The following is a 13,318-nucleotide window of genomic DNA, read 5'->3' on the forward strand; positions in this document are numbered from 1 at the left end:
GGTTAGAAAATAGTTTATTGTGATCATATCCATGATTGGTCTAATGTGGAAAATGCAAATAATTTCTATAAAAACAAAGTAAAGATAGGAATACTGTATACTAACCAAAATGCTTGCAAAGTATTTTACTCAATGGTGGCATGGATTCACACAGAGTTAGGGTCTCATAATTCTTGTAGAAGTCTGCAAGCGCAATTCCCAGACAGAAATTAGGCGATAGCATAAATATCCAGGTCAGGTCATCTGCTACATACATCAGGTTTAATGACGGGAATGATAAAATCTCAACTGTCATAAAAAATACTAATCCTGTGATGATGTTGAATATCGTCATTCGTACAAAACCCGTCGAAGGTACGGAGAACAAAAACGCAAATAAGTACATAAGAGGGATAATAGCCCAACCATACAATACCATTAATAGAAAGATGTAACCAAGGCGACCGCCTCCGGAATATGCATCAATGTCACCAATCAGGAACATTATACATATGATGATTATGCAAATTAGAAAGTTGATGATGTCCCAAGCAAATGTAGATAGCCAAAAATTGAATAAACTAACTCCGCTGACAAACTGAATGTGTTTGGATTTAGTGCTGCTTTCTTTAATTAGAAACACAACAAAGCTGCTGGCCAGGAACGCCATACCGAACAGTAAATTGAATGCGATTGCAAATCCAGTTGTTGAATCAGTCATGACGTTAGACATCGTTTCTTCGATGGTCTGCGGGAGGGGATAGTTGATTGCAGTTAACGAATAGGAATCATTCATTTTGGTTTTCAATATTGCATTGTCAACAGCGTTCAAGGATGCTGCGATAGCATGATAGGGTTGGTTGTTGAAGAACGATGTGACGTTAATTAAGTCTTCAAATGGTTGGAATAGTCCAGTGATCACATTGTGTGAATTAAAGCTGACATGATTCGTTGCTGCCTCAGTCACCAAGTAATTAGACGTTTCATTGAACCCAAAGTCTTTGAGTTTATGTGGTGAAGCATCAGTGCCTTTGAACTGATTAGCGTAACAGGAGGCTAGTTGATAACTTAAATTGGTTGCATGATGTCCGGCCGAATATGGTACTTCCACTTCCTTATAAGGTTCTAAAGTCAGCGTCAGTGGAGGGAGTTGTTTAACCGATGGGTACGTGATAACCACTATGATAGAAATCAAAGTGAAGAACGATGGTACCAGTATCTGCACTACCATAACCAGGAAGTTTCTCTTGGAATGTAACACTTTCTTCAGAAACATGGCATAGAATTGTTGGAATGCAAGCACAAGTCCTGCATTGTAAATACAATTGGGAGTCGGTATTGGTAAATCTGATTAAAGAAAGACGAAAAACAAGTGCAGTGGATAGGAAAGATAAAACACTATACAATACATGCAAGGTAAAGGAAATAGACAACAGAGAATAGAAATGAATAATTTAATGTGCAGTTATTTTACAAGAAAACCCATTTGTAGGTTATAGTAACATGTGATAACGTTATTCAAGTTTAACAATAAATTTGTCACTTTGTTCATTGAGGTATGGTAGCTATAGTAATGTTATATCATATGAATGATTCCCAACAGTTGCCCCATACAAGGTTTTGAATTCAGAACTCTGTATAGGGCAGTTCTTCCAATATACAAAATGTAGCTACAATCCGCTGTGCAAACCTTGGCTGAATTTTGTCTATCATGCGTCAATTTCAATATACCGTAAAATCTGTATTAGAAGCCAAATCTCTAATATAAGTTGCATCCATTCTTTTTGAACAATTGAGAACCAAATATTTACTATTTCTCATATGTGTAGATGTTCTAATAGAGGCATCTGTTGCATTAATTGTACCATTTTCATAGTTTCTAATACAGATTTTACAGTAGGCTTCGCAATAGTATGTTTCTGAAGAAATCGAAAAGAATATCACATGACATAAACCCGCAAATGGCTTTATGATGACATATCTTGAACGAACGTTAATACAAAGGTTTATCTAATTTATGTCATTCTGTTTACCACATTGATGGACAATGGTCGTTGTGACAATGCAATCCAATTTCATGTTGCTATATTAGTAGCTTAAGTAAATGAAGTATGTCTACTTTCAAAATAAGTCGTATTTTAAGGATTCAGCATAAAATAAATACAACATTTTGTTGCATATGTTGTATGTAATCAAGATTGAAAATGACGTGTCACGACGGCCATCGGCCTGTAACTCTATATGTGACAATTTTAGGATATTCACGAGTCACCAAATTTAGTTATTGCAAATACTACAGAAACAGCTAATGAGATATCATTGAGACCGAGATGCCAGAGACTTATTTCTGCCCCCCAAAATGTAGTGTTCTATTCTGTCTAATCACGTTCACTGTTCCCATGGTAACCATGGTATTAAGAACAGTTGATAAGACGAGAGAAAATGCAACTCTATTTGAGAAAAATAAAGTCTTGGGCTCTCTTGCTCTCAACAAGATCTTTGCATCCATTAGCAGTCAAGGTCAATATCATTTGTTTTAGTTTTTTGAGCACACACTTGTACGGAAATACAGTGATAGAATGTTGTTTAAACTAAAGACGAGTTATTACATAGTGTTACTTAAGATACATGTATTGTTTTAAATTATCTATCACATATAAATGTCATTAAATAGCATATTATGTATACACAACTGATGAGTTTTATTTTCTTTGGTTGCTAGGTTAAAGTGCACTTGCCAGTGTCAGATCAGCATTCAGCAGATTGAATTTGAGAAATATACTGAAGCGGCAATTTTTTTTTTTCAAATAGTGAAGAACTCAAAACTCATCAATTTTGTCACATGTAGGATTCAAATTTTTTAGTACAAATTGTGTAAATATCATTGTTAAACTCATAAAAAAAATATATTTTTGATCTGCATCAAAACTATATATCAGGCCAAATTTTGGCGGGAAAATGTTTTGCCATAAATAATCAATCATGCACAAATTAGCCTGAAGGTAAAATACTGAATGGCACTATAGAAGCTTACCAGTGGTGTGTTGGAATGGACTAGGTAACAACTCTTGGGCCTCAATAATACAGTCTCTAATGCCTTCATCTGAATCTTTGTCAACAGAACAACTATTTTGTGCTGATCGTTGTGGCATGTCATTCATATATAAACTTTTATATCCCTTCTTAGATCCGGAAAGATTGATGTCAACGATGCCTTTTAATGAATCATCTGCATTCTCACCAACCCTGTTAATTTACATAATTGGACTTCGTTTTTTAATTACATAAACAAGTATTTATTTTTCCACTATGCCATATTGGATTATGCAATATTACATGCAGTTTTACCATAAATAACAAGAGTATCATTTATCTCAAAGGTTTATCTTGATATTAAAGCGCCAGGCATGTGTGGGTCCAATGTGTGGGTCCTGTGCGTGGGTCCCGCGTGTGGGTCTTGTGCGTGGGTCCTATGCGTGGGTTCCATGTGCGTGGGTCCCATGTGCGTGGGTCCCATGTGCGTGGGTCCATGTGTGGGCCCGTGTGGGTCCCATGTGTGGGCCCGTGTGTGGGGCTGTGAGTGTCCTATGTGAGTGTCCATGTGTGGGTCCGTGTGTGGATCCGTGTGTGGGTGTGAAACATGAATATGTATTTAACACTTTGTTAGTGTACCGGTAATCACATATTCAAATTTCATGTAAATAAATGTATACTGAACACCTGAACATATACTTTTGTATATATATGTACGGGACACAATTTGAACATGACATACAGTAGTGCAATGACCGTGATGCTGTTACATGATGTGGTACCATGACGTGTCACTTTTTACACGAGTTAGTGTAATGACCATGTTTGTACATTAATGCAATCATGTGGCTTTACATGGTATGATGACAATGTCACTTTTAGATGACGAGGTGCGAATCAAAGTCAATATCTTTGCAGCAACACTGACACTCTAGACTAGTTGTTTGAAAACACGTCATTAGGACCGACTACATTCATCTTGCCCTCTTTACGAATACTTACTTTAGAAATACTTCTTCCATGGTAGTCACAGACGCCCCGTAACTACCAATACCAAGTGACGTTTTCTGCATTTCCAATTCTGTAAACAATGCTTCAAAATTGCAAGATGATTCGCTGGGTAGTATATACGAGAGCTCAGCGCCAATATTACTCCCTATCTGCCCATCGGGTACATGGTGTCGTACAATGTCCGTTATTTGCTCCACGTCACATCCCGGTAGTTTGACAATAGTCATGTGATAGCCAACTCCTAATATAAAATTTATTTAAGTTTGTTGTTAATTGTTTTCTCTGATCCATATATTCTAATCGGGACTTATTAATCAGGGCAGTATTAAGATGTGGTTGTGCCGCAAGTATGAGATTTGATTTCTGGGCATGCATGATCGACAGAACCTCTTACCATATTTTTTTTTCAGGAACAAAGAGGACCCACAGCATCTGATTTGCCCATCGGCCATGATAGCGATACGGTCACCAAGGAGATCAGCCTCATCCATGAAATGCGTGGTCAATAATATCGTTCTTCCAGCACGATGCTGTTGTAGTAAATCCCATGTAAATCTACGAGCCGAAGGATCCATACCTGAAGTGGGCTCATCAAGCATAACAACCTAGTAAAGAAAACAAACGTACACTTACACTCAGACCTGCATCACACACACTGAAGACACATGGCGAAAATATGCAGCGCTGATCAAAGTACTCTTCATCACATGATCACGAGTATTTAATTTTACGAGCTATCCTGTAATTCTGCAGGATTCTGGCACGACAGAGAGTGTGCCTTCTGATATGATACACAAGTGATGTACAAAGACCAAATGTGATGCAATTAGTTATGCTAATTCACTGACGCATCATTGACGCAACAGAAAATCGTACATGGATGAAGTGATCTTGAATTTTTAATTTGGTAAAATAAAATAAGTGTTAAAACGAAGGAAATCAGGAACCACAACATTTGTGTTTGTGCCTCAAGTCACGTATACAGTCACACACAATTTTATTTATTTTCTGACTACCAACCTCTCCAGTAACTGACTAAACTTGATTTGGGAAGATTTCATTTTAACTCAGTATCCCTAAAAAATCAGTCTTGTTAGAGAGCACATACCATTAATTATGGGGAAAGAGTTTATACATAAAAGATGACAAATTGAGAATTCTGAGAACTGATTCTCAGACAATGGTTTAATGTCACACTTAAACAACGTTACAATAAATACAATGGAAAGTGGCGAGAACTCCATTACATGACTGTACAATCTTTTATTAATATTGAACAGGGTCAACATCTACATTAAGTGTAGCACATTTACAACCAATTAAAACAAGTCATTGTCAATGACACGTCCCCGTTCCGTTCATATTTGAGTGACATATACATTCAAAGCAGATCATGACCGAAATGCACCTGCATATGTACAACACATTGTTCTAAATCTGAACAAAATCCATCCATGCATGCATGACTGAGATCAGTTTCTGGAATTGTGAAAATACGTGATTTTGATGCATTTTCGACCTTAAAATGGCCATCATTCAGCTATTGTTAAGCGGATCATGAAACAAATGCACATATCTATTTGTGACATGATGTACCATGTGTGTGTGAAGTTTGAACTTGATCAATCCAGACATGTCTTGGATACGGATCCAGAACTGAATTCTTTAAAACAAAATGGCCACCAGTCGGCCATTTCGAACTTGATCCGAAAAAAAAATGACGTGCATCAAGGTCCTATTATGTTTAATGTATATACCAAATTTGAACAAAATCCGTCCATGCATAACTGAGATCCGGGTTCGAAATGGTGAAAATGTGCGATTTCAATGCATTTTCGACCTTAAAGAGGCCGCCATTTGGCTATCGTTAATGAAATCATGAAACAAATGCACATACATATTTGTGACATGATGTACCTTGTGTGTGTGAAGTTTGAACTTGATCAATCCAGACATCTCTCGGATACGGATCCAGAACTGAATTCTTTAAAACAAAATGGCCGCCAGTCGGCCATTTCGAACTTGATCCGGGAAAAAAAAATAACGTGCATCAAGGTCCTATTATGTTTAATGTATGTACCAAATTTGACTGAAATCCGTCCATGCATAACTGAGATCTGGGTCCAGAATGGTGAAAATGTGCGATTTCAATGCATTTTCGGCCTTAAAGCGGCCGCCATTTGGCTATCGTTAATGAGATCATGAAACAAATGCACATACATACTTGTGACATGATGTACCTTGTGTGTGTGAAGTTTGAACTCGATCAATCCAAGCATGTCTCAGATACGGATCCAGAACTGAATTCTTTAAAACAAAATGACCGCCAGTCGGCCATTTCAAACCCGATCCCAAAAAAATATGACGTGCATCAAGGTCCTATTATGTTTAATGTATGTACCAAATTTGAACGAAATCCATCCATGCATAACTGAGATCCGGGTCCGGAATGGTGAAAATGTGTGATTTTGATGCATTTTCGGCCGCTATTCGGCTATCGTTAATCGGATCATGAAAAAAATGCATGTGCATATGTCCCATATAATGTGTGATGTATGAGTGAAGTTTGAACTTAATCGGTCCATGCATGTTCGAGAAACAGGTGATCACGGACGCACGCACGGACGGAGGGACGCACACAGGGCAAAACATAAGTCCCAGTTTTCGGACTACGTTCGAACGGGGACTAACAATAGACTGGAAATATAGTTATATTGCAATGTTGAATCACTGAAGTACAGTTGTAACAAAATAACTTTAAATGAAAATCGTGTTAAATGTTAAATACATTTCTTAAATTGACTTCTTACTTGTGAAGAAGATTGTTCTGATTGTAAACAGTTTTTTTTTGTATTTATCACTTTTTATTGGAGTTTCCTTTTAAAAATACATTTCTTGGATGCTTAACTTACATAACAATTACATAACTTACATAAAGTATAATTACAGATAAATTCTTGTCTCTCTGTTTGTTGACCTGGGTGTTTTTCTTTTGGATTTCATTTTAATTCAAATGTTCCTTTATTTTATTTTTCGTGTTCATTCATTTGTATCTTGAAAGTTATCTACATATTGTCTCCATTTTCTATTGTGGGATCTGGTTTTGTTTTTTCTCTTAGCAATGTACAACTCTATTTTTTGTATTGTTTTCACATACTGCTTGTAAACATGAAAATCTGGTTTGGTTTTTTTACATCGAGATATATATATATATATATATATGTCTTTTTCCCAGCAGTACAAGAAAATTTGTGAGACAGCAGAGTGATTCATCTCCTAAATATAATCTGCCAGTCCCTAAGTTTGTGCCCTAGATTCATTTTCCTTCCCCACAGCATAAAAAGGTTTTCCCAGAACATCTCTACATGTTGACATTTGTAAAACAGATGTAACATTGTTTCTTCTTCTGATTCACAGAATGTACATTGTGCACTCTCCACTCTTGGTGGTTTCATTTTGAATAAATTTACATTTGTGGTAATAATGTTATGCAATATCTTATACTGAAATTCTCTTAGTTTTGTATCTATAGTTGCTATTAGTGGTATTCGATAAAAAGGCTCCCAACAGTCTATGTTGATATTAAATTTCTGATCAAGGGTTGATAAACTGGTTTTCGATTATTTTTTGTGTTAAGTTTCTAGTCGTGCACTCCTCCAGTCTGACTGCTTTCTTACCAAACGTAAGAAGAGTGTCTGTCTATTGTGCATCACACTCTAAACCCATCTCGTTCTTTGGTATAGCACTCATTAGTCCAAACCATTTTAAAATAGAAGACTGTGGAACCCCTCTACCATGTACCACATTCCAGTTAATTTTGTGACCATCCCTAAATAATTGCTCCACATATACAAAACCTGCTGCTTCAAATTCTGGGAAATACACTGATTTGCCTGATATCAATATATCTTTATTGTTCCATATTATTGGTTTTCTATGTTTTCTGTTATTCATCACTGGGGGAATTTCCTTTGTGAGTTCTTACCACACAGTTAGCATACTGCTTAAAAATCCAGTTATTTGTTGATTCAGCAAATTCACCTTAAAGTTACATTTTGAGAGCAGCTCTTTACCTCCTACTGGTTTTAAAGTTTTATCAAAAAACAGTTTCCATGGGTGTTCTATAGATTTATCACAGTATCTTCTAATCCAATTTATTCTAGTTGCCTTATAGATAGTATTAATGTCGGGCATTCCCAGACCCCCTTTTTCCTTTCTTCCTTTTATTGTATTTCTTGCTATCCTGTCTGGTCCCCTCCACAAAAAATTATGTAACATCTTGTTTATTTCTTTTAGCTTATTTTTTGTAACTTCTACATTATTTAGGACATACTGGACTCTGGATACGCCCATTGTTTTTATTACCTGAATTCTTCCTAGTAGGGTAAGATCGCGAGTTTTCCAGAAATTTAAACATTTTCGAAGTGATTCAACAGGACCTGCTCAGTTTAATCTGTTAGCGGTCTCATGATCATATGAGACATATATCCCTACTATCTTAATTGGTTCTCTCAGCCATTTTACTTTTAGAGGTGTTTGTTTTTTATGTTTATTCCTGCCCAGCCACAATGCTTCGGATTTTTCATAATTTATTTTTAGACCAGATTGCAATTCATATTTGTCTAGGAGAGTAAATAAATTTTTAGCTGACTTTACGTCTTGGAGGAAGCAAGTGACATCATCTGCGAAGGCTGCACTTTTTATCTCATTGTCTTCTATTGTTATTCCTTTTATTGTGTCTCTAAGAGCTATCAAAAAAATTTCTAGACTCATAATAAATAGTCCTGGCGATATGCAATCTCCCTGTCTTACCCTGATTGTAAACAGTTTTGCAACATTAGTGACAAACCATAGACTTGGTGTTGCCAAACTAGACATCACTCACCACCGTGATTACGTTGTCACAGTTTTAGTGAACTTCTGATGTCAATGTCAAATATGTAAACATATTTCAGTCACATTGGGAAATATTAATTTAAACTTTATTTCATGTACTATTCAGAAGTAAGAATGAATGAAGCAACATATCTAATGATGATTTTCATACAAGGACTAATGAAAATTTCATGGAATGGCTGACTGGAGACAAGTTAAAAGTTTTTGGTATATCACGGTGAAGAATAGTCACAACATTTGGAACTTTGTGTCCACACTAAAGACTTTTTAAAGACTTTCAAATAAATAATGCATGGTTTAGTTTTTATGTAAACTGCTTGTCAACATTCTTGCACATTGTATATGCTGTAAATTTTTGAAGACAAACTGCATTTGAAACTTGTTACAATGCTGCAAAACATTTGCAACAATGTTTATAAATTCACTATTAATGTTTTCAGTTTTATTCTCTGCAATTCTACAGTAATAACAGAACTGATTGATTTGTTTCTGACATGTAAATGTATTTAGTAATTTGTCCTTGCAGCAAAAAGCTGTCTAATAATTTCAGTGGTGTTAGTAACACAAGAAAAGGAATATTTTTTCTGAGCTGGATGTCTGTAGATTACTTTACTTTCACTGAAGAAAGCATTTTGGATTTTTGCATAATGATGCCTGATGCATGCAAAATATACAGGTGAATATTCGATGGATTTTATTTTTTCTGATCTACTCCAAGTTGAAAACAAAGCATTCTACAGCAGACTAAAACTAGTCATGAAGTGAGTTCTATCAAGTAAAACTTCTTACAGCTTGTACAGCCTGAGAACCAGACTACATCACTGAGCTAGATGTAGCCATGGCAACCCACAGAGATTCTTGACAGAGAGCCAGACTACAGCACTGAACCAGATGTAGCCATGACGTCCCATAGATCCACAGCTGTCTAAGCATTTGTTGGTATATTTCAGGTGTACACTGGAGATAAGTAATAACAAACATCACCAGTATAAACGCCTGAAATACATCAACGCAACGCACACACAGTCAGCACCATATTCGTTGTAGTCCCTATCGTAGTGATAAGAGATGATGTTAACAATCTCTTAAACTTTTTCACCACCAGACTTTCTCGCTCAAATTTGTACGCACTTTTTTTATGAAATGAACCCTAATTTTCGAGCCAACAGACAAAATCTGAGTCAATTTTCGTTTTTTACTCACAAAATTTGGCTAATTTTGTCCCAATCTTCTGAAGGAAAGTGCAGACTATAAACAAGACTATTTTGTGAATTTGTAATGAAAAGAAGGAACTGGTGGTGAGAAGGTTAACACATTGCCTGATAAAGCCTCCATAAATAGCCAAAATGAATATGAGAAAAACAGCGTCAGCAGACCACATGTAAGACCCATAACACTTTCACTGCCAAATTCGTTTTTGACAAAAATATTGATAAACATATTTTTATCTTTGCAGTATTTTTCTTCAATTAAAATATCAATTTTGGATTTAACAGACAGCATATGATATTGCACATAAATTTTGGTCAAAAGGTACAAGTTTTAATACAATAAAGGGCAACATGAAATGAGAAACATTAAACATGAATGAATTAACAGACAGGAATGAGGTATCTAATAGGCCACTAAGTAAAAGAAGTCTAAAAACAGTTGGCATACTTCAGGATAGGTGACATGTGTGTTATTCTACACACTGAATAAGTATTTTGGTGATATGTGACGTCACGTGAACATGATCTATTAATTGTTATGAAATAGAACAAATGTTTAAATTTCTAAAAATAACTTGTTAGAACTAAAGTAAAATAATTAGTAACTTTACCTGCACAGTGATTGGTCAACAATTGTTCACACACCTGGCAGTCAACCAATCAGAAACATGACATGAGATACATACCTTGGAATCAGCAACCAGGGCAATACCAACAGAGAGTTTTCTCTTCATTCCACCAGATAAAGACTTTGACAGTGTTTTGCGTTTATCCTCCAAACCAAGTGCCAATATATATCTATCCACCTCTGATTTAACTTTACTAGATGGAAAACCTTTAAGCTGTTACGTAACAGAGAAAAATCAAAAGACTTACATCAGCCAATCAGTGGAAATTCAATTACCAATTAAGTTTATTTTACCATCATGTTCCACAACCCGAAAACCAGACCAAATTGCTATTTTCGATATCAATTACAAGATCTCAAGCAACATGTGCAGACGTACCATGATGTACCAACCTCACATCTGACAAACCTATACAAATTATATTCAGGCAGAATGTGCCTCATCTACCGTGAAACAGGCTAGTTACTATGAAATGGTTACTGCGGCGCAAGTTCAATCCTAAAAGTCTTGAACAATCTATACATAGACAGTTCAGGCAACCAGAGTCTTTACCTATATCTAAGTCTGAGTCATGAAATCAGTGCACTGAATTAAAGTAACTTTTCACAAACCTTTGTGAAGAAAATAAGATGTTCTTCCACAGTTAGCTTATCAAACAAGATATCATGCTGAGGACATAGTCCAAGACTAGATCTCACGGATTGCATATCTGTACGTATGTCATAACCATTAACCAATGCAGTGCCAGCACTCGGTGGGAATAAACCAGTTAACATAGACAAAGTTGTAGTTTTACCAGCACCATTATGCCCCAGCAGTGCCGTTATTTGACCCTCGTACATTTCCAGAGAAATACCAGCCACGGCCACTTTAGTTTTATTGAAGACCTGAAAAATACATGTGCGTATTAGATACATTCGATACCATTGGTTTTGAAAATACATCACGATGCTCTGCAGATTGTCTGATAACAGGGGAAGGACTGAGATGTGTGAAATAATGGGTGAGATAATCAAACATCTTAGCTGTGTTATTTAAACATTGACAACCCCCACCACCCTATATTGGATGACAAGGATCTATGGCAAGAAATCTAGCGCATGTAGACCATTCTTGAGTGAACATATAGCGATACGGTTGAGAAAAAAAGAAACATTGTGTCAGCATTTTTAATACCTGTAGAAGGTCATGCAAAAACACAAACACAGGTATAAATTTCCTGGTGAAAATGACCATGACTTCTTAACCACGAAAGAATCATAGGTTTTTTTGTTCTTAAAATGATTCAAACACAATGATGTTTATCTGTTCATACATTGACCTCAAAAACGACCCAGTTATTGTTCAATAAAAGGGATGTATGTGATACCGATCGTCTAACGAGAACACACAATTTCAATAATGAGAAGAACACTGTATTATAATCATTTACATTGTCTCCTTGAAGAAAACTTTGATGAAACATACCTTATTAAGCATACGGATACTTATCCCAGCCCTTATACCAGTAGGATCTGCCTCTAAGAAATCCGAATTTTGCGTATGGTTACTGGTGCCTGCCAGTAACGGTGTACTCTCTGAATCTACCAGCAATTCAGTTGGTTTTGAACGACACCAATAAGAAGACTGTGTAATGATATGTAATAATAATAATACAACCAATAAATCAAGTCATTATTTCATAGAGCAGCAAAATAGAAATTTAGATTAATCCAAATGCTCTATTTTTCATCTGAATATACACATGGCTATCTAGTACTACAATGACATCAAATTAAGAAGTACATTTTCAATACTAGATCATTCAAATTTTGACAATAGACACACTTCTATCATTTAGGTTTATAAGTTTCATGTAAATGTATCTTTCATAAGTCATCATTGAAATGAATTTGTAACTGTCATCAATTTGTTAAGTGCAATAGTCGTCATCTATTGTGAATTTAAATTTTGTGTATATAAACATTGTACTTTGCATTTGCTGTATATGTCACATTTTGAATTTTGCTGTGTGAACATAGATGGAAGATATCAGGTTCTGAAGAAAATACTGTGGGGGAAAAAATTATATACTTACAGTAAGAAAGAAATACCAAGGCTGTGGTATGCCATAATCACCGGGGAATACAGCTTCTATATACCAAGTGATTACACAAGCAATGACAGAATCAACCAGTAACATTACCAGGACATGAAGAAATGTAAAATCATCATCTACAGATACTGGTTGGTTAATATTAGACCATTGCACACCTTGACCTATGAGACAGACAAAAAGAATACAAATTACTCAGCGGCAAAATGGACAAAAATCTACTATGAAATGGGCATTGTATTGCAAGAGGTCAATAGAAGGGCAGATTTGTTTAGGTTTGACTGGCAAGAACCAAGCACTCAACGATACAATGTTGTTGGTGGTATAAAATATACTTGTATGTGTCCTGGATGGATGTCACATGGCTGACAAAAATAAGACAAATGACTTCACATCATAGCTTGAAAAAATCAAAGAAAGCTTAGAAAGAACTCCCATGTGCTGAGAGTATTGGAGACACATTA

The 13,318-nt window shown here is 35.8% G+C and overlaps 1 protein-coding gene and 1 non-coding gene across 3 annotated transcripts in view; both read right to left on the minus strand.

Moving 5' to 3' along the window:
- LOC100373083 (phospholipid-transporting ATPase ABCA3-like) overlaps positions 1-13,318 on the minus strand; it is a 36,074-nt gene that overhangs the window by 7,677 nt on the left and 15,079 nt on the right. Inside the window, exons 7-14 of one of the 2 annotated variants that reach the window (XM_085502018.1) lie at positions 12,837-13,018; positions 12,227-12,385; positions 11,371-11,646; positions 10,817-10,972; positions 4,418-4,628; positions 4,015-4,264; positions 3,014-3,225; positions 106-1,287 (exon numbers count right to left, since the gene is read on the minus strand). In XM_085502018.1, the coding sequence (XP_085358144.1) occupies positions 106-1,287; positions 3,014-3,225; positions 4,015-4,264; positions 4,418-4,628; positions 10,817-10,972; positions 11,371-11,646; positions 12,227-12,385; positions 12,837-13,018 (2,628 nt within the window). Of the gene's footprint in view, positions 1-105; positions 1,327-3,013; positions 3,226-4,014; positions 4,265-4,417; positions 4,629-10,816; positions 10,973-11,370; positions 11,647-12,226; positions 12,386-12,836; positions 13,019-13,318 lie in introns of both variants that reach the window. The other variant, XM_085502017.1, reaches the window with a different exon arrangement.
- On the minus strand, positions 9,843-9,942 carry Mir2007 (microRNA mir-2007). The gene has a single exon (NR_038778.1). It is a non-coding gene; the product is annotated as a microRNA mir-2007 (primary transcript).

This window comes from Saccoglossus kowalevskii, chromosome 8, assembly GCF_978046115.1.
Source record: "Saccoglossus kowalevskii chromosome 8, keSacKowa6.1, whole genome shotgun sequence".
Taxonomy (NCBI): Eukaryota; Metazoa; Hemichordata; class Enteropneusta; family Harrimaniidae; genus Saccoglossus; species Saccoglossus kowalevskii.